The sequence below is a fragment of the Eleutherodactylus coqui genome, chromosome 3 (assembly GCF_035609145.1).
Source record: "Eleutherodactylus coqui strain aEleCoq1 chromosome 3, aEleCoq1.hap1, whole genome shotgun sequence".
In the NCBI taxonomy this organism is placed as follows: Eukaryota; Metazoa; Chordata; class Amphibia; order Anura; family Eleutherodactylidae; genus Eleutherodactylus; species Eleutherodactylus coqui.
The window spans coordinates 286787638-286810309 of NC_089839.1; the positions used below are offsets into that span (position 1 = coordinate 286787638).

A 22672-nucleotide genomic window follows, 5' to 3' on the forward strand; every position below is an offset into this window, starting at 1 on the left:
ATCTATCCATCTATCTATAAAATATCTATCCATCTCATATCTATCTATCTATATCTATCTATCTATCTATCTATCTATCTATCTATCTATCTATCTATCTGATATCTATCTCATATCTTTCTATTTATCTTATATCTATCTGATTATCTATCTATCTATCTATCTATCTATCTATCAAATATCAATCCATCTCATATCTATCTATCTATCTATCTATCTATCTATCTATCTATCTAATATCTATCCATCTCATATGTATCCATCCCATATCTATCTATCTATCTATTTCATATCTATCTCATATCTATCTATCTATCTATCTATCTATCTATCTATCTATCTATCTATCGCATATCTATCTATCTATTTCATATCTATCCATCTCATATCTATCTATCTATCTATCAAATATCTATCCATCTCATATCTATCTATTTATCTAACTATCAAATATCTATCTATCTATCTAGCTATCTATCTATCTCATATCTATCTATCTATCTATCTAATATCTATCCATCTCATATGTATCCATCCCATATCTATCTATCTATCTATTTCATATCTATCTCATATCTATCTATCTATCTATCTATCTATCTATCTATCTATCTATCTATCTATCTATCGCATATCTATCTATCTATTTCATATCTATCCATCTCATATCTATCTATCTATCTATCTATCTATCTATCTATCTATCTATCTATCAAATATCTATCCATCTCATATCTATCTATTTATCTAACTATCAAATATCTATCTATCTATCTATCTATCTAGCTATCTATCTATCTATCTGATTTCTATCTATCTATCTAACTATCAAATATCTATCCATCTCATATCTATCTATCTATCTATCCACCTTATATCTATCCATCTCATATCTATCTATCTATCTCCTATCTATCTATCTATCTATCTATCTATCTATCTATCTATCTATCTATCTATCTCCTATCTATCTATCTCCTATCTATCTATCTATCTCCTATCTATCTATTTCCTATCTATCTCTCTCCTATCTATCTATCTCTCTATCTCTCTATCTATCTATCTATCTATCTATCTATCTATCTATCTATCTATCTATCTATCTATCAAATATCTATCCATCTCATATCTATCTATCAATCTATCTATACCACATCTATATATCTCATATCTATCTATCTAGCAAAACAAAATCAAATATTAAACAAATAGATTAAACACATAATGCAGGTTCTCAATCATTTGGGAATTTGTATCATCTTTCTTCCATATCACAGTTGCAGAATTTCAGGTGACTCTTGTTTGCAAAACTGATTGTCTCCAGACACATTTGTTGGTTTTGTGTAGGATTATTTCACGATCAGAAGTAATGAAAAACATGTTACCAAGACATTAAATGAGTTATTCCCTTTTTGTTAGGAGAATCCCCTGGCAATAGGCAGTTTACAGAATGTTATCATATGAGGATCCTCAGCGATCTGTGAGAAAAATCGAGTCCACTCCCTACGCAGTGGCTATCAGATATTTTTGACAGCTGACAGTTTCAAGCAACTGCCACAATCAGAGATATCTCTGACTGTGGCAGCTTAATATATAGATGCCTGGGTCAAAGCTAACCACACATCTTAGCAGTTAAAGGGAGGAGGGACCCCTCCCTGTGCCGTCTCGGCACCCCTACAGGTGTGGCAATGGGCTAGCATGGTAGACCGGTGCCTACTGAAGGCTCCCAGTGCTGCTATATTTAGTTGCCAATCAAGCCCTGCCCTTGGCCAAGCTTCATAGGCAACATTAAAAAAATGTTATACAATGCAGCACTGAAGTATTGCAGTATTTAGTACAAATGAACAACATAATTGCAAGTTCAAGTTCCCTGTGGAAACTAAAGAAAAGTGGAAAAAATACATTGATTTTTTTTACAGGAAAATAAAGAATAAACGTAAAAAAAACCCTTTTCACATTTTTCTCATAAAAAATCAAAACAATGAAAAAAACCACATATAGGGTAACCCCGTGTATGTAAAAGAACAAACTAATATAACAATATTATCTAGCACAATGAAGGCCGTAAAAAAAAAGGCCAGAGTGCTAGAATTACATGTGAGTGAGGGGTTGTTATGCTGGCTCCCAAAGACCTATGTTTCCAAAAAATGGTACCAATAAAAACTGTAGTTCACCCCAGAAAAAGCAAGCCCTCACACAGCCCAATCGACAAAAAAAAATTAAGAATTACAGGTCTCTGGATATGGTCACGAAAAATTTGTTTAGAGAAAAATTGATTTACTTTTTAAAAGTAGAAAAACATTAACAAACTACATACATTTGGTATCACCACAATCTTGTTGACCTACAGAAAAAGTTCAAGTAAAACCCACCCGTATTAACTCTTTGCAATCCAATTTTGGATTCAGGGTTTCCTAGGGGGCTTTCCTATTCTGTTATTATGCAATGCCGCCATCTGCTGGCTAGAGCCAGCACTGCGGTATGTGACATGCTGGAGAGGCCCCCGACAACAGAGCAACCAGTAATCTACAGTAAGAATACCCTGCCGGATGTCTTCCGACATCGGAGCTGTACAGCCTTCAGTCAGAATGTCTTCAGACGTCAGACAGTGGATTGGAAAGGGTTAAAAAATACAACTCGTCCTACAAAAAAACAAGCCCTCATAGGGCTATGTCATTAGTAAAATAAAAAAGGTTATGACTTTCGAATTGGGGATTAAAAAAAAAATTAAAATTAAATAACTCTAGTCCTAAAGGGTTCAAAGAACAATCCTTGAATCCAGTATGTTGCAAAACACAAGAACGTGTAAAGAACTGCAGGCCTCTTCGCATGATAATGAATGACAGAACCTCAATGTTTTGACAAATCGACAAATAAAGCTCCGCATCATTCAAGAACCAAATTCCTATCATACTAAGGGGTCTTTCACACGAGCGTACAGTATATTGGCCGCGTGTTCTGCCCTAACGTTCCTCAGAAAGTTTGTAGACACTAGGCGAAATGCATTCCATGCTTGTTTCGTATCACCCTTCAGCAAGTTGTTGAACCGGTCATCAGCGGGACCAATCAGATTGCTCCCTGCGCTCAGCCAATGAGAGGCAGCAGTCACTCACCCATTCATGAATTCATGAATGGGTGTGTGAGTGAGATCTGCCTCTGATTGGTCAGGCTGTGACCAATTAGAGGCAGCTCATTCAGCAGGCGGGGATTTTAAATCCCCGGCTGCTGAATACTACTCACAGCTGTTCAGAGCAGTTCAGGAGGACTGCCGCCGGCCGCGCTGAACTCCGTCTGCCGGGACCAGGTGAGTATATATATATATTTTTTTTACACATTTCTGGATGAATTGCAGGAAAGGGCTTATATATTTAAGCCCTTCCCGACAATTCATCCTGCGATCGCCGGCAGCCCATTGCTTTCAATGGAGCCGGCTGTATTGCCGGCTCCATTGAATTCAATGGTCAGTGCTCGTTTAATCGAGACGAGTACCGCGTGGTGCTCGTCTCGAGTAATGAGCATCTCGAGCACCCTAATACTCAAACGAGCATCAAGCTCGGATGAGTATGCTCGCTCATCTCTAATTAGGACCTTTTTAAGTCAGTAACATTTCAGTGTTGACCAGTGTTTCCAATGCATCAGTTCAGATGCCGGCTGTATGCAATGAGAGGGGGCGGGGTGGGGCAGGAGCTAGTCTACTAAAGTCCCACAACCACCTCCCCCTTGTTGGTAACTCCCATAGGCTGGAGCAGAGAGGGGAAAGGACTAGCTCTGCTAAGCTCCCCCCCCCTCCCCTTGTCATAAGAGCTAAACTCCCACCCCCGCCGCTGGTATTCTGAGGTTGTGGCATATATATGCCGCAGCTGCAGCCTTCTGAAAGGGCGATTTCCGGCTGATTTTAGGCCCAAGGATGATGGTCTGGAGGTGCCTTTTTGCATTTCCTTTGTTTTCATCTTTTTTCTTCAATTTTTAAATATTTATTTTTCATTAGTTTAAAGTAATACACCCCATTATTTTTTTTTTTGTAAATAAGGCATTCCATGGGGTCAACAAATCCCTAAACCATATGAAACAATTTCTAGTTCCTTATCTCCCCTTCTTACAACTTATTTTTCTTCACATATCTCTTTAGGGGGTTACTGACTTTTTCATGTCTTATGGTTGAATCTTTTTTTAACCCCTTAGTGACTACTAATACGGCAGGCACTGATGAGACTTAAACCTACACATTCGTCTTTTAAAGGCGGTGGCTTGGCTGTCTATTGACCGTTCCTGCTATAACAGTTCCGGTTCCTGCTATAACTGCCAAAAGCCAAGAAACCTCAGATCCTGGCAGTTTAACACCTTACATGCCACAATCAATAGCAACTGCAGCCTGTAAGCATATAACAAGGGGAGGGGGCTTCTTCTATCACCCAACAGCACCCTGCAATGTGATCACAAGGTACAAATGGGTTTCCTATCGCAGTCACAAGCCTCACAAACGCCTTCCTGTCCACCATGTAACTTAGCCTATTAGGACCCGCCTCCACCAGAGTCTGACAGGCTGCTGTCATAAGCTTAGTAGATTGCACTACCTAAGTAATGCAGTTTACTAGCCTAGCGATCGAACAATCACATCTCATCAGATCTCTTGAGGGACTAAAAATTAGTGTAAAAAAAAGCTCAAGTAAGTACATTTTTTTATATCCAGTTTAAAATTTTTTTCCCCCACAAGAAAAATATTTTCAATGGATAAAATACCAAAAAATGTTTCAAGAAGCAGCACATAACAGGTATTACTGCATTCGTAATGAAACAAACAATAAAAAGATCTTGTTATTTATCTCGCATCATGAAAGGCATAAAAATAATTGAAAAAGTAATGCCCAAATTGTTTTCTTTTTTTTTCACTCACCAAAAATGCAATAAAAAGCAATCCAAAAGTCCCTCAAACTGCTACCAATGAAAACGAGAACTCTTCCATCAGAAAACAAGCCCTCACACGACGAAAAAACAAAAATGCTCCGGCTCTTAGAATGTGGTGATGCAGATTCAATTATTTTTCTTGTGCTAAAGTAGGAAAAAAATGTCAAAAAAACCTCTATAAACTTGATATCGCAGTCATCCTCCTGATCCACATAAGAAAATTATCATTAGTTTTACCAAATGGTAAAAACAAAAACCCAAAAACAATGACGGAATTCTATGCACCGCAGAGTGCAGTTAAAAAGTACAACTGGTTCCACCAAAAAAACAAGCCCTCATATGGCCATGTCAACAAGTTATGGCTCATGCAATGCGACTATGAAAATGACTTGGTCCTTAAGGCACAAATTAGGCTCGTCACTAAGAGGTTAAGACGAGTTTGGCTTTCTGATGCAACTTAAGACACTGATGACTCAGAATAAATGGCTTGTGGTGGTCTACTGTGTACACAACACATTACAGTGCAGACTGCCCAGTTTTCCCCAGTACCCTTCTAATTGGCAGACCAATTAATCCGCTCATCTGTGAGCAAATAATGTATTACGCTAACTACCTTCCATTTGCTGAAGCCATTCTCCGAGGTAACATAATCGTGGTCTTGTTTATCTCTTGCCCTGAAACACACTACAACGCCTCGGCAGTATCAAAGGTCAATTAGTGGACAAATTAAGCTATTATTAGCCTCTAACGAGGGTGACTGGCATCATTACCCTTCCTGTTTACCAGCAAACTGTTATTTTAATACAAGGACCAACTAATAAATCAGTGCATCTGCTGCACTTCTCTGTCTGCTCTTTGTAAATGACATTAAATGGGCGCCAGCAGCTGCCAAATTCCTAACCTTACGGTAATGAGGGGCAGTCATACGTACCTAGCTGATTGCACAATCTGTAAGATGTGGCTTGCATTGATCTGGTACTGTCAACAGAACAGATCTTGGGGCTGTCTTGACACATTAATACTGTCGGGGAGTGTTATTTACGGACAGATACAAGGCAGACATATGGAATCTATAGGCAACGGCACTACTTTGGCCTATATTTTAAAGAAATTGGAAAGTTGACCTTGAAGGAGTTTAGAAAAACAGTTCTCATATACTTTATTAGAGTCTGAGTTAATGGGGCGGTCTCACTTCTAGCTATTGATAACCTATCCTTAGGATAGGTCATCGATAGCAGATTGGTGAGGGTCCGCCAACCAGGATCTCCTGTCAATCAGCTGTTCCGCCCCTGTCATGCCCCTTGTCTGCAACTAGCAATGGGAGGAAGTGGGATGGGGCGGTGCTTAGCTCCGCCCCAATCCCACCCTCTCTCATTGCAATCAGCCATAGGGGAGGAGAGAAGAGGGAGGGAGTTTAGCAGTCTTCCGTATACCGGCCCAAAAGATATTTCCAGGACTATCTTTTGGGCCCGACGTAAAAATGCCTGGCGCTATATTGGCCGGCCGGGTGCTTTTACGTTGTGGGAATACGGCCATGTGATCTGATGCAATGAAATCCAATGCACCAGTTCCCAGCATATATCGTGAAAACAGCGGGCCGATATACGCTCTTGTGAAAGAGGCCTTAGGAAGGTGAAACAATACCTCTGCAGCGCCACCTATTGGATGTCAGCTTTCCTTCAAATCATTATATGACTTTTTACCAAGTCTATAAAACAATAATTGGGAATAGCACCCCTTCTGGGTGCTCTCCTTGGGGAGAGACCATGCCATTCCCCAACCCACTGACCCCCAGGCTCCTAGCTATTCAGGAGAGCTATATATACAAGTCAAGTATACAGCAGAATACAGCAGCACTGAATGATGTATACGTATTATAGGTGGCTCAGCGCTCCCAGGTTTCCTAGGCAGGAGTTTGTAGTTTTAATCCCAATGCCTCTTAGTATTTTAATTTGGTTCTATAAAAGTTAGATTCTAATGAGTGTATTCAACCGGGGGTTGCAGAGGGCCTTTAGGCAATTTTGGTGTTAATTACAGCTAATTCTCAAGGCACTCAGCACATCTATGTATTATACTAAATACCCATTGATTTTAACCCCTTAAGGACCAGGCTATTTTGCACTTAAAGGACCAAACACTTTTTAGGGATTTTACCCATGTGATAGTTTTACTGTTGTATTTTTTTTCCTTCAGCTACAAAAATAAGTTTTGCTGCATTTGTTTCTGGTGACATATATGACTATTTTTAAATATCTTTTTTTTACTGACTTTTTTCTCTGTTTTTTATTTTTATTGGGGGTAAAAAAGGTTAAAAGAAGGATTTTTTAAAAACATTTATAGTTGTTTTTTTAAATTAGTAAATTCATGCTAAAATAAAGTAAAGAAACCGGTTCCTGATTTTGTTTTGGATGTTCTGATATATAATATGTATGGTTTTGGATTACAGGGCGCATACGGCGACAGTTTTGTTGGCGTCAGCTTTGGTTCATTTTCTTTTTTATGTATATATTTTTATCTTATTCTGTAATTTTTTTCCCCCCTTATTCTTGTAACTATTTTTTTAAAACATCTATGACCCCCATGATGTCATTCATATAAGACCTTATAACATTCACATGGTCTTTCTTTTTTTTTTATTTGACACATTCCCACTGTAGCTGGGACATCCATTGGAGCACCAGTTACAGGAAAAAACATCCACCTGTAGTGACAATAATCACCAATAGTGTTGATCACGGTTTGCTAGGACCCTACAGCTCTACTGTAGTAGGGGGCTCCCAAAGGTCGCGTAGTGGAATAAACACTTCCACTTTCACTTCTTAGTACATAGCGCTCATTGAGTGCTACGTACCCGAGAAAGGAGAAGGCAGAGGGGTTAAAAATCACTGCTCCCTTCTCCTCCGGGTCCTCTGCTGTGTCTGACAACTGAGGACACAACCTATTCCTGCTTGATTGCAGAAGCAGAGGCTTTAATCCCATGCTGAACACCTGCCAACCACGGGGATTAAAGTCCAAGCGCTGTATATTTACCACACTTGCTCCTTAAGAGGTTAACATGTACCATGTAATACTTCCTTTGGCTCTGTTTGATATTGCAGCTCAGTCCTTTCCACTTAATTCAGGATTACTGGCTGCAATAATGTACATGGTCAACAATGTTCCTGCTTCAGGAGGAGAACGGACTCTTTTTTTTTAATCCTGAAAAATCCAATTAAGGGGGATAGATCATCAATTGTTGATTGGCAGGGGTCGGGAACTCTGTTAATCAGCTAATCAACAGCCCTATTGTTAGTAGAGACAGTGCTGGAAGCAGATTGCCTAGGCCCAATTTGCTAGTGCATGCAATACCAACCCTGGCCACGGCAATGTTGACAGCACTATCTGCTGCTAGTGCTGTATGCATTAACAGCAAGCCAGGCAGTGGACCCTGCCAATGAGGCCTCGTTCAGACGAGCATGGTTTACACGCTGTCACAACAGCATGTAAACCATACTTCTATAGCAACCAGAAGGTTGCTATGGAAGCTCTCACATGGAGCTTTTTTACCAGCGCAAGATCTGCGCTGGTAAAAAGATAGGACAGCGAGTTCCGACTCGCCTTTCAGCTCTGTGCTGTACTGCTGTCCATGGTGCTGACCATTGGCTCCAATGGGAACCGTGGCAGCACTCTGCCTGCAGCATGGACAAGTGAACGGACTGCTCCGCGAAGCACGAAGCAACTTGTTCACTGCAAATTTCCTGCATGTCAGCTGCGTGGTTTACACGTTGTTGTAACAGCGTGTAAACCACGCTTGTCTGAACAAGGCCTGATTTATTGATGACAATCCTGTAGATAGTTAGTACTTTATTGTTGATAATGTTGTTCTATCTTATGTTCTTATATTTAATCTTGCAGGCATCATTGATTTCCTTGTGAGTCAACATCCCACCGCCAAATCTCTAAGGGATCACCTGATTTTTAAAATTGCACCAATGCTGAACCCTGATGGAGTTTACTTGGGAAACTACAGGTAGGAGGATAAATATTTGATTGTTGCATCTAAAAATCTCAACACATGAATAGAAAATTTATGATATGTAGTTACCTAATATAATACTGGACAGGGGAAAACTGGCCACTTGGGTATTTGGATGTGTCTGAGGACACATGGACAAGAGGGGTCTAGAAACCCTGATTCATTACAGATCAAGTGTAAAACAAAAAAGCAGTTCTCTATATATGGTTGTGGCTGTACCTGGGCCTGACTCACTGAAAGGAACCTGACACACTGTACATGTAGTCCAATCTACGAACGACAGGTTATAGAGCAGGAGGAGCTGAGCAGATTCATACCGTTTTACGGGGACTTGGTTCAGTACAACTTGTATTTTATTCATCTAAATCCCTGCTCTTTTTATACTTAAGAATCCAGTGGGCGGTCCTATCAGTGAGTCCAGTGGGCGGTCCTATCAGTTATTGAGAACTGTCTCTTTATGCACAATCATACAGGAAGGCTCTCAATCACTGATAGGACTGCCCACTGGTCTCCTAAGCATAGAATAAGAATTGATTTTAATTAATAAAATACAATTTAGGCTGGCCGATTTTCGGCCGCCCTAATCGCGCCCGCAAATCGCATAAACAAAAGGCAGCTGCAACCAAGTCGTGGCTGCATCTCCCGTTTTCTTGCCCATTCAGATGGCCTGGTGCAGCGTGTATGCGCCGTAGCTGGGAATACCATCGGCCAGGGGGAGAGAGTTCAGCTCTGTTTAACTCCCTCTCCCTTTCGGCTTCTTGTCGGCTGCTGGCAAGGTAGGGGGGAGGGGGGCTGGGTGGGAGCTTAGCATAGCTAGTCATGCTAAACTTCCTCTGGCAAAGGGAGGAAGAGGGACTTTAGCAACATGATCATCTGCTAAACTCCCGCTCCTTCCCTTTTCTGATGGCTCTCATAGGCTCCCATAGTAGTCAATGGGAATGGCCGTCATATTCCGGCAAAAGATAGGAGAATACCCATCTTTTCTAGCCAGCGTAAAAGCGGCTGGCCAGAATGCACTCCGTACACACTATCTTTTCCAGCCGGCCAATTTTTCATACCGGAAAATCGCCCATCTGAATAAATGCATTGGAATCCATTGCATCAGATGGTCATGATTTTCGGCCAGCGTTTTATCACGGTAAAGTCGCTGCGATAAAATGCTCATGGGAAATTAGTAGAGATGAGCGAACGTACTCGGCTACGCCCCTTTTTCGCCCCAGAGCGCCGCGATTTTCGAGTACTTCCGTACTCGGGCGAAAAGATTCGGGGGGCGCCGTGGGTGAGTGGGGGGTTGCAGCGGGGAGTGGGGGGGAGAGGGAGAGAGAGAGGGCTCCCCCCTGTTCCCCGCTGCTACCCTCCGCTCCGCCACGCCTCCCCCCGCCCCCCCGGCGCCCCCCGAATCTTTTCACCCAAGTACAGAAGTACTCGAAAATCGCGGTGCTCGTTCCAGTAATTACTCGAAACGAGTAGGTTCGCTCATCTCTAGAAATTAGCCTTAGGGCTCCCACCCACTAGCGTTTTTTTTCACTGCGAAATTCGCACGTTTTTTTTTTCTACAGAGGGTCTATGGGACTTGTAAAGCTAAAATGGCGATCGCGCAAAATCGCGATTTACCGCGAAATCGCGATTTTGCGCAATCACGATTTTAGCTTTACAACTCCCATAGCCCAAAGACCCCTGCTGAAAAAAAAAAAACGCTGCGAATTTCGCAGTAAAAAAACGCTAGTGGGTGGGAGCCCTTATACGGAATATTTTCTCACAAAACAAGATATCAATCTTCTCAGCTACTCCTGCTTTATAATATGTTGACGTGGGTTGGATGGTCAGCAGTTTTGAGTTACCTGTGTGCAAATGGGTTGCAGTTTTTAACATGATTTATGAAATTCAAGGGCTTATTTTACTCCTGAATGCTGGATGCAGTTTTTATCCTTTACTGCTATCACCTTGGTTCTGCATTGTATCTATGTGCTGAGGTTGATTCTGGTGGTGTATTTATGTTATGAGTTTGTTTCTGGTTCTGTATTTATGTTATGAGCTTGGTTCTGCATTGTATCTATGTACTGAGGTTGATTCTGGTGATGAATTTATGTTATGAGCTTGGTTCTGCATTGTATCTATGTGCTGAGGTTGATTCTGGTGGTGTATTTATGTTATGAGTTTGTTTCTGGTTCTGTATTTATGTTATGAGCTTGGTTCTGGTATTGCATCTCTATACTGAGGTTAGTTTGTGTTGTATTTTTCTTACGAGTTTGGTTGTGTTGCTATATTCATGTTATAGGCTTGGTTCTGGTACAAATACTGGTACAGTATTTACTCACTGAGCTCTTCTGCTGTGGATATGCTGCTATCTTGTTGCTTTCTGCACAAGCACTGCAATATGTATATTTTTGTTAGGATGGTGGAGGGGAGCACCGAAAAAAGTGCCACCTAACCTAAGGCTGGCACTAGGACCAATATCTTTTGACATTTTTCCTAGTGACAAGGCAATGTAGAATATCTGATCTGCAATTGTTTATTAAAAACCCATCTGAGATCACTTCTCTCAGCCTCAGAAGGAAAAAGTTGATTGCTGTAAATTCTAGGGGGCACGTGGGAGAGAAGGGGTTAATACAAAATCCAAAGGAACATTTAATAAATCTGGATTTAACTTAAGTGCTTAGCACAGAATAGCCTCTGAAGCCAAATCAGCTATGGATTATTCATTTCTTGCCTGAAATGTAACAAATGACTTTTCCGTTTCCGACCAAGAAATCTCATGGTCATTGCTTGAATTCATTTAGCACGAAGAAAGCAAAGCATTTATCACGGAGCAAATTCCCAAAGTCACCAAACAGAGAAAGTTTCAATGTACAATCCTGAAAGTTCTCGGGGAGAAGAACTCTGGACTTCTGAGTGGTCAATGAACCGGTGTGAGCGCTGTTACTTGTGCCTATCAGTTAAAGAGGTCCTCTCATTGGATATAGCCAACGGTGCTTGGTGCCCCCCCCCCCCCACTTCCCGATGACTCAATCCCCTTTTTTTTAATCCACATCCACTTCCCTTCAGCTGGACTGGCTCTTCCTAGATCCTGCTTCTGATGCTATCAATGTGTCACTCACTGTCAATGGGTGATGTTGGACTGTTAACCCCTTACAGGACGCCCATTTTTTTCATTTTTGTTTTTTCCTCCCCACTTTCAAAAAATCATAACTCTTTTATGTATCCACCCACAAAGCTGTCTGAGGACTTTTTCAATAGTACTATTTAATGTACAATATAATGTATTAAAAAACTTTTTAAAAATTTCTAAGTGGAGTGAAATGGAAGAAAAACATTTTGGGCAGGTCTTGCTTTTACAATGCGGCAAAAATGAGACAATAAGTTTATTCTGTGGGTAGGTACTAATTAAAAAAAAAACACTAAATAGCTGCAGAAAAATGCTATTATTTTCTGTCTCTATTTTATCGCTTTTTTCGTTTTCCACCGACATCGTTTTGTGAGGGCTCGTTTGTTGCCGGATGTTCTGTCGTTTCTATTGGTATAATTTTGGAATATGTATGACTTTTTCATCACTTTTTATCAAATATTTTCGAAGAAACTGGGAGACCAAAAAGCGCAACTCTAGCGTTGCGTTTTTTGCTTTCTGACTATGTTCACTGTGAGGGACAAATAATGCATTACCTTGAAAGATCAGAATTTTATGGACGCAGTGAAAGCAAATGTGTTTTTGTTTTTTATTGTTTTGATTTTTTTAAATTCTAAATATGGGGAAACTTTTTTTTTTACATTTTTCTTCTTTTATTTTTTTCTAATCGTGAATAAAACTTTTGGTACTTACTTTTACTTGTGATCATTTGATCACTCATACATAGAGATGAGCGAACGTACTCGTCCGAGCTTGATGCTCATTCGAGTATTGGCGTGTTCGAGATGCTCGTTATTCGAGACGAGTACCACGCGATGTTCAAGTTACTTTCACTTTCATCTCTGAGACGTTAGCGCGCTTTTCTGGCCAATAGAAAGACAGAGAAGGCATTACAACTTCCCCCTGCGACGTTCAAGCCCTATACCACCCCCCTGCAGTGAGTGGCTGGCGAGATCAGGTGTCACCCGAGTATATAAATCGGCCCCTCCCGCGGCTCGCCACAGATGCATTCTGACATAGTTCAGGGAAAGTGCTGTCTTGCTGGAGTTGCTATAGGAGAGTGTTAGGAGTTATTTTAGGCTTCAAGAACCCCAACGGTCCTTCTTAGGGCCACATCTAACCGTGTGCAGTAGTGTGGAGGCTGCTTTTTGCAGTTTTGCACATTTTTTTTTTTGTATATCGGCCGTGCAGAGCATTGTGTCCTGCAGTAATTATACATACTCCAGGGCCAGTAGTGGTGAGGCAGGGACAGAAGACATATTTAGTGTATAGAGGCAGTGGGCCTTTCCAAAAACATTTGGGGAAAAAAAATCTATTTGGGCTGCCTGTGACCGTCCTCAGTGTACTGGGTCTCTGCTGGGGGTAGTTGTCCTAATTCATACGCAGCCAGCTAAGTGTTACAGCAGGCTTGCGCAAAATTATTTCCTGGCTCTGTGTTGGCTGTTACATCACCGCTGTATTCCTGTCCACAGTGAAACAGTCTGCAGTAATTTTACATTGTCCAGGGCCAGTAGTGCTGAGGCAGGGATAGAAGACATATTTAGTGTATATAGGCAGTGGGCCTTTCCAAAAACATTTGGGGAAAAAAATCTATTTGGGCTGCCTGTGACCATCCTCAGTGTACTGGGTCTCTGCTGGGGGTAGTTGTCCTAATTCATACGCAGCCAGCTAAGTGTTACAGCAGGCTTGTGCAAAATTATTTCCAGGCTCTGTGTTGGCTGTTACATCACCGCTGTATTCCTGTCCACAGTGAAACCGTCTGCAGTAATTTTACATTGTCCAGGGCCAGTAGTGGTGAGGCAGGGACAGAAGACATATTTAGTGTATATAGGCAGTGGGTCTTTCCAAAAACATTTGGGAAAAAAAATCTATTTGGGCTGCCTGTGACCGTCCTCAGTGTACTGGGTCTCTGCTGGGGGTAGTTGTCCTAATTCATACGCAGCCAGCTAAGTGTTACAGCAGGCTTGCGCAAAATTATTTCCTGGCTCTGCTGTGCGTTCCGTAAGCGAAGTCAGCCTCCAACCACAGGCCAATAAGCGGCACATTTAATTACAGCGTTCTGTTTCTGCACTACTGGTAATACACCATGCTGATGGGTAGGGGTAGGCCTAGAGGACGTGGACGCGGCCGAGGACGTGGAGGCCCAAGTCAGGGTATGGGCACAGGCTGAGCTCCTGATCCAGGTGTATCGCAGCCGACTGCTGCGGGATTAGAAGAGAGGCACGTTTCTGGCGTCCCCACATTCATCTCACAATTAATGGGTCCACGCGGTAGACCTTTATTAGAAAATCAGCAGTGTGAGCAGGTCCTGGCGGGGATGGCAGAAAGTGCATCCAGCAATCTATCGACCACCCAGACTTCTGCGCCGTCCACTGCTGCAACTCTGAATCCTCTGGCTGCTGTTCCTCCTTCCTCCCAGCCTCCTCACTCCATTACAATGACACATTCTGAGGAGCAGGCAGACTCCCAGGAACTCTTCTCGGGCCCCTGCCCAGAATGGGCAGCAATGGTTCCGAATCTTCTCCCACTGGAGGAGTTTGTCGTGACCGATGCCCAACCTTTGGAAAGTTCCCGGGGTCCGGGGGATGAGGCTGGGGACTTCCGGCAACTGTCTCAAGAGCTTTCAGTGGGTGAGGAGGACGATGACGATGAGACACAGTTGTCTTGCAGTGAGGTAGTAGTAAGGGCAGTAAGTCCGAGGGAGGAGCGCACAGAGGATTCGGAGGAAGAGCAGCAGGACGATGAGGTGACTGACTCCACCTGGTTTGCTACGCCTACTGAGGACAGGTCTTCAGAGGGGGAGGCAAGGGAAGCAGCAGGGCAGGTTGGAAGAGGCAGTGCGGTGGCCAGGGGTAGAGGCAGGGCCAGACCGAATAATCCACCAACTGTTTCCCAAAGCGCCCCCTCGCGCCATGCCACCCTGCAGAGGCCGAGGTGCTCTAAGGTCTGGCAGTTTTTCACTGAGAGTGCAGACGACCGACGAACAGTGGTGTGCAACCTGTGTCGCGCCAAGATCAGCCTGGGAGCCACCACCACCAGCCTCACCACCACCAGCATGCGCAGACATATGATGGCCAAGCACCCCACAAGGTGGGACGAAGGCCGTTCACCGCCTCCGGTTTGCACCGCTGCCTCTCCCCCTGTGCCCCAACCTGCCACTGAGATTCAACCCCCCTCTCAGGACACAGGCACTACCGTCTCCTGGCCTGCACCCACACCCTCACCTCCGCTGTCCTCGGCCCCATCCACCAATGTCTGTCAGCGCACCGTCCAGCCGTCGCTAGCGCAAGTGTTGGAGCGCAAGCACAAGTACACCGCCACGCACCCGCACGCTCAAGCGTTAAACGTGCACATAGCCAAATTTATCAGCCTTGAGATGCTGCCGTATAGGGTTGTGGAAACGGAGGCTTTCAAAGGTATGATGGCGGCAGCCTCGCGCTACTCAGTTCCCAGTCGCCACTACTTTTCCCGATGTGCCGTCCCAGCTCTGCACGACCATGTCTCCCGCAACATTGTACGCACCCTCACCAACGCGGTTACTGCCAAGGTCCACTTAACAACGGACACGTGGACAAGCACAGGCGGGCAGGGCCACTATATCTCCCTGACGGCACATTGGGTGAATTTAGTGGAGGCTGGGACAGAGTCAGAGCCTGGGACCGCTCACGTCCTACCCACCCCCAGAATTGCGGGCCCCAGCTCGGTGGTGGTATCTGCGGCGGTGTATGCTTCCTCCACTAAACCACCCTCCTCCTCCGCAACTTCTGTCTCGCAATCAAGATGTGTCAGCAGCAGTCGGTGTCGCGCGGCGTGGCAGCACAGCGGTGGGCAAGCGTCAGCAGGCCATGCTGAAACTACTCAGCTTAGGAGATAAGAGGCACACGGCCCACGAACTGCTGCAGGGTCTGACAGAGCATACCGACCGCTGGCTTGCGCTGCTGAGCCTCCAACGGGGCATGGTCGTGTGTGACAACGGCCGTAACCTGGTGGCGGCTCTGAAGCTCGGCAGCCTCACGCACGTGCCATGCCTGGCCCACGTCTTTAATTTGATGGTTCAGCGCTTTCTGAAAAGCTACCCACGCTTGTCAGACCTGCTCGGAAAGGTGCGCCGGCTCTGCGCACATTTCCGCGAGTCCCACACGGACGTTGCCACCCTGCGCACCCTGCAACATCGGTTTAATCTGCCAGTGCACCGACTGCTGTGCGACGTGCCCACACGGTGGAACTCTACGCTCCACATGTTGGCCAGGCTCTATGAGCAGCTATAGTGGAATACCAACTCCAACATGGGCGGCGCAGTGGGAGTCAGCCTCCTCAATTCTTTACAGAAGAGTGGGCCTGGTTGGCAGACATCTGCCAGGTCCTTGGAAACTATGAGGAGTCTACCCAGATGGTGAGCTGGGATGCTGCAATCATTAGCATTACCATTCCTCTGCTATGCCTCTTGAGAAGTTCCCTGCAAAGCATAAAGGCAGACGCTTTGCGCTCGGAAACAGAGCCGGGGGAAGACAGTATGTCGCTGGATAGTCAGAGCACCCTCCTGTCTATATCTCAGCACGTTGAGGAGGAGGAGGAGGAGCATGAGGAGGATGAGGAGGAGGGGGAAGAGACAGCTTGGCCCACTGCTGAGGGTACCCATGCTGCTTGCCTGTCATCCTTTCAGCGTGTATGGCCTGAGGAGGAGGATCCTGAAAGTGATCTTCCTAGTGAGGACAGCCATGTGTTGCGTACAGGTACCCTGGCACAAATGGCTGACTTCATGTTAGGATGCCTTTCTCGTGACCCTCGCGTTACACGCATTCTGGCCACTACGGATTACTGGGTGTACACACTGCTCGACCCACGGTATAAGGAGAACCTTTCCACTCTGATACCCGAAGAGGAAAGGGGTTCGAGAGTGATGCTATACCACAGGACCCTGGCGGACAAGCTGATGGTAAAATTCCCATCCGACAGCACTAGTGGCAGAAGGCGCAGTTCCGAGGGCTATGTAGCAGGGGAGGCGCAGAGATCAGGCAGCATGTACAGCACAGGCAGGGGAACACTCTCTAAGGCCTTTGACAGCTTTCTGGCTCCCCAGCAAGACTGTGTCACCGCTCCCCAGTCAAGGCTGAGTCGGCGGGAGCACTGTAAAAGGATGGTGAGGGAGTACGTAGCCGATCGCACGACCGTCCTCCGTGACGCCTCTGCCCCCTACAACTACTGGGTGTCGAAGCTGGACACGTGGCCTGAACTCGCGCTGTATGCCCTGGAGGTGCTTGCTTGTCCTGCGGCTAGCGTCTTGTCAGAGAGGGTGTTTAGTGCGGCTGGGGGAATCATCACGGATAAGCGTACCCACCTGTCAACCGACAGTGCCGACAGGCTTACACTCATCAAGATGAACAAAGCCTGGATTTCCCCAGACTTCTCTTCTCCACCAGCGGACAGCAGCGATACCTAAGCAATACGTAGGCTGCACCCGCGGATGGAAGCATCGTTCTCTATCACCATCAAAAACGTGGACATTTTTGCTTCATCAATCTGTGTATAATATTCCTCCTCCTCCTCCTGCTCCTCCTTCTGAAACCTCACGTAATCACGTAGAATGGGCAATTTTTCTTAGGCCCACAAGGCTCAGTCATATAATTTTTGTAAACAATTTTTATACGTTTCAATGCTCATTAAAGTGTTGAAACTTGCACCTGAACCAATTTTTATTTTAACTGGGCTGCCTCCAGGCCTAGTTACAAATTAAGCCACATTAACCAAAGCGATTAATGGGTTTCACCTGCCCTCTTGGTTGGGCATGGGCAATTTTTCTCAGGTACATTAGTACTGTTGGTACACCGAATTTTTGTGGGCCCTCGCCTACAGTGTAATCCAATTAATTTTTTGCCCACCTGCATTAAAGCTGACGTTACCTCAGCTGTGCTGGGCACTGCAATGGGATATATTTATGTACCGCCGGTGGGTTCCAGGGAGCCACCCATGCTGTCGGTCCACACGGAGTTGTAACTGCATGTGTCCACTTCTAAAGAACCCCAGTCTGACTGGGGCATGCAGTGTGGGCCGAAGCCCACTTGCATTAAACATGACATTACCTCAGCTGTGATGGGCAATGCAATGGGATATATTTATGTGCCGCCGGTGGCTTCTTGGCACCCACCCATGCTGTCGGTCCACAGGGACTTCACAATAGGGAGTTGTACCTGCCTGTGTCTATGAATTAAAAACCCCGGTCAGGTTGGGGCATGCAGTGTGGGCCGAAGCCCACCTGCATTTAATCTGACGTTAGCTCTGCTGTCCAGGGTACTGCAATGGGATACATTTATGTACAGCCGGTGGGTTCCAGGGAGCCACCCATGCTGTGGGTGCACACGGAATTCCCATTGCGGAGTTGTACCTGCCTGTGACTATTTATAAAAAAACGCGGTCTGACTGGGGCATGCAGACACCTTGACAGAATGAATAGTGTGTGGCACATAGGTTCCCCATTGCTATGCCCACGTGTGCAGCTCCTGATGGCGGTGGCACAGGATTATATTTCTCACTGCTTCTGTACAGCATTGTGGGCTGTCGTCCTGCCCCTTTTAAAGAGGGTCGCTGCCTAGCCGTGCCAACCCTCTGCAGTGTGTGCCTGCGGTTCCTCCTCATGGCAGACGCACTTATAAATAGACATGAGGGTGGCGTGGCATGAGGGCAGCTGAAGGCTGCGCAGGGACACTTTGGTGTGTGCTGTGGACACTGGGTCGTGCAGGGGGGGGGGGGGTTGGCAGCATGTAACCCAGGAGAAGTGGCAGCGGAGTGTCATGCAGGCAGTGATTGTGCTTTGTTGGAGGTAGTGTGGTGCTTAGCTAAGGTATGCATTGCTAATGAGGGCTTTTCAGAGGTAAAAATTGTTGGGAGGGGGGGGGCCCACTCTTGCCGCTATTGTGGCTTAATAGTGGGACCTGGGAACTTGAGATGCAGCCCAACATGTAGCCCCTCGCCTGCCCTATCCTTTGCTGTGTCATTCCCATCACTTTCTTGAATTGCCCAGATTTTCACAAATGGAAACCTTAACGAGCATCGGCGATATACAAAAATGCTCGGGTCACCCATTGACTTCAATGGGGTTCATTATTCGAAACGAACCCTCGAGCATCGCGAAATTTTCGTCCCGAGTAACGAGCACCCGAGCATTTTGGTGCTCGCTCATCTCTACTCATACAGTATAATGTAATGCCATCGTATCACTTTATATCACATTCTGACACAGGCTCGCGATTATTCATGGCCCACCTGGGTAGGTACCCAGCTGCCATGGAAACTAAACGGCACCCCGCATTCTCATAGTGGGGGGCAGTTCAGGATCTCCAATCTTCGATCACGGTATTTAAATGTTGGTCAGAATTGAGGGTTAAAACAGGATCGGCATGAGAAAAGTTTTTTTTTACTCATTGTAAATTGATCGCTCATGCAACGTAATATAATACCATAGTATTACATTATACCATGATCTGACACTCCACAAGAATGGCTTGATAGGCAATTAGCATTGGCAGTGTTGGGGGCCTTCAGAAGAACCCAGGCTGCCATACCATTGGAATGGCACCTTGCGATAGCATCAGATGGCGCCCCCCAACTTCAATCAGCAAATTTGTCAGAACTGGCCACTGCATTTAAAGGGTTAACAACTGTCATCAGTGTGAATGTTGATCGCAGTTGTTGCTGGCAGGTGTCAGCTGTAAGAAACAGCCGGCACCCGCATTGTATGCAGCGGGATTGGCCTCCGATCCCCCTCCATACATATCTCGAATGCACAGAGTTAATCAAGTCTAACATCAGCCATAAAAAGTGGGGGATGGTCACATTGAGAGCGTTGGGAGCCGCACCTAAGAGGAGCCATCGGGGGGAAGAAAAGTGAGTATGGAAAAAAAATGGAGTCAGAGTCGGCAGAGTTGTAGCTGCAGAGTAATGCAGCCAGCCCTGCTGACTTTGGCTATTGTCAGACAGGCGTAAGCGCATTTACGCACTTATTTGCAGTGACAGGTCCACTTTAAAGGGGTTTTGCACTTTGGACAATCTTTATTGGTTAGAGGTGTCTCTAGACAACTATAATCGTTTCCATACTCACTTTCATTTGCCTTGATGGGATCTTCTTAGTTTTGTCTCCTGACGCTCTTAATATGTTAAGTGGACAGACTCTCAATGGCCCCTAAGCAGATCACAAATTGTCTTGCTGCTGGGACCTCCAGGGATCAGCTCTAATCTGTGTGAAAGCTGTTTAATTTCCCTGCAGCACCCCCACAGGGGAAATTAAGCATCACATATTTCTTATTCAATTTAATGGATTGTTTGTGTCATGCAGGATAGGCCAGCTACTCCAAAGTGAGAAACACTCATCATAATTATAATTGCTCCCCGCTAGAGATGAAGTTCCGGAAACAAAGACCCCTCTCTATTAACTCAAAATTGCCTATAAGGGTATATGAAGATATGTGTACTAAACTGGGGCCACATAGTGGCTTATAGTAAGTGTAGGGTGCTGCAGCGTCTCATAGGGTAACTCTGGACACGAGGCATACGCTTGTCACGGGGGCACTTACCAGACTCGTCCCCAGAGGGACACACACAGCCTCAGCCAGAGCATCAGTGGGCCTCTTCTGGACACCCCTAGGAGAGGGATGGCCAATATACATAGAACAGGAATACAGGTTGTCATGTGATGACACCACTCCTTTACTCACCGGAATAACCCTCGGCGATAATAAAGAGAATTCACACATGTTTTTTGTGCTTGAGTACCTCAGTCCCTGGGAACGGTCAGGGCCTGGCAAAACTTTACTTGAAAACTTTAACACTTTATTATTCAAGAACACACTGTTGCAGGTAAGACAGAAGAAGGGAGGTCAGGGGGGAACTCAGGATGATGCCGGTCCTACAGTCCTCGTTATCTGTATGGTACCACTCCTGGAAGAGGAATTTTCTCAGAGAGTATACTCAGGATGATATCGGCCCTACAGTCCTTGTTATCTGTATGGTGCCGCTCCTGGAAGGGGAAGGGGCAGACTCTCCACAGATACTCTTTTAACACAGTACCTCTGCACAGTGGTCTTGACTTCCCTCTACTTCTCTCTCTCTCTCTCTTTCTCCTTACTCTCTATTGGCTCCTGGCATTGGGGTCCTCAGGAAACCTTTCTTCCTCTTCCATCCTCTTAACCACATGAGGGTTGAAGGTACCCCCATGTGGCTGGCACTCTCACTCAGGAACCCAGAAGATGATGGACTGAAGATCTTTTCCCGCTGTCAGACACTCATACTTATAGTCTCTAACATACCACGTGACAGGACATGAATTGATAATTTTGCAGACATAATCCAGCCACATGCAGACATTAACCTCTCACTTGCCGCAGCTGTGCAATACACATAACAAGAGACTAGGTAATTTGCACAGTGCATCTACACAAAAGACATGACATGTATGACATTTATGCAAGGGCCAGGAATAGACGTTCTGGGCCACTACAAAGGGACTAGCCATTTGACTTTTATAGTGTTTATAACACATCCGTATAGATATGTAAAGTTAGAGATTGGGCTCATCTTCTTAACTGTTTGGATCACATTTTACAGTTTTGTCTTGTTGTATGAAAGTAAGTGATGAAACTCTCTTTATTAAAGTCTGTTTCTTTCTGGGAATTCAGGCTACAGTTTTAGTAATCCCCAAAGTTATTGGGGACTATTTGCTTAGACAGGCATTTGATATGCTGGCAGGGGTGCAACTATAGGGAATGCAGTTGCACCCGGGCCCAGGAGCCTTAGGGGGCCCATAAGGCCTCTCCTCTCCACGTAGGTCAGCCTAGTACTATAAATGAAGCATTATAGTTGGGGGCACTGTTACAGGTTTTGCATTGGGGCCACCGAAACTTCAAGTTACGCCTTTGCATGCTGGTCTAAGTGAACACTGCACCTGGCTACAAGCAACAAATGTATTAAGGATTAGAGATGAGCGAGCACTCGGGACGAAATTATCGCGATGCTCGAGGGTTCGTTTCGAGTAACGAACCCCATTGAAGTCAATGGGCGACCCGAGCATTTTTGTATTTCGCCGATGCTCGCTAAGGTTTTCATGTGTGAAAATCTGGGCAATTCAAGAAAGTGATGGGAACGACACAGCAACGGATAGGGCAGGCGAGGGGCTACATGTTGGGCTGCATCTCAAGTTCCCAGGTCCCACTATTAAGCCACAATACCGGCAAGAGTGGGCCCCCACCCCTCCCAACAATTTTTACTTCTGAAAAGCCCTCATTAGCATGGCATACCTTAGCTAAGCACCACACTACCTACAACAAAGCACAATCACTGCCTGCATGACACTCTGCTGCCACTTCTCCTGGGTTACATGCTGCCCAACCCCCCCCCCCCTGCACGACGCAGTGTCCACAGCGCACACCAAACTGTCCCTGCGCAGCCTTCAGCTGCCCTCATGCCACGCCACCCTCATGTCTATTTATAACTGCGTCTGCCAGAGGAAAAGCAGGCACACACTGCAGAGGGTTGGCACGGCTAGGCAGCGACCCTCTTTAAAAGGGGTGGGGCGATAGCCCACAATGCTGTACAGAAGCAATGAGAAATATAATCCTGTGCCACCGCCATCAGGAGCT

At 45.3% G+C, this 22672-nt stretch overlaps 1 protein-coding gene across 1 annotated transcript in view; it reads left to right on the top strand.

Annotated features, from left to right (window-relative positions):
• The window catches only part of AGBL4 (AGBL carboxypeptidase 4), a 1858614-nt gene that overhangs the window by 1467247 nt on the left and 368695 nt on the right, over positions 1-22672 (top strand). The window contains exon 8 of the mRNA XM_066594768.1: positions 8800-8914. Within this exon, the coding sequence (XP_066450865.1) occupies positions 8800-8914 (115 nt within the window). The remainder of the gene's footprint in view (positions 1-8799; positions 8915-22672) is intronic.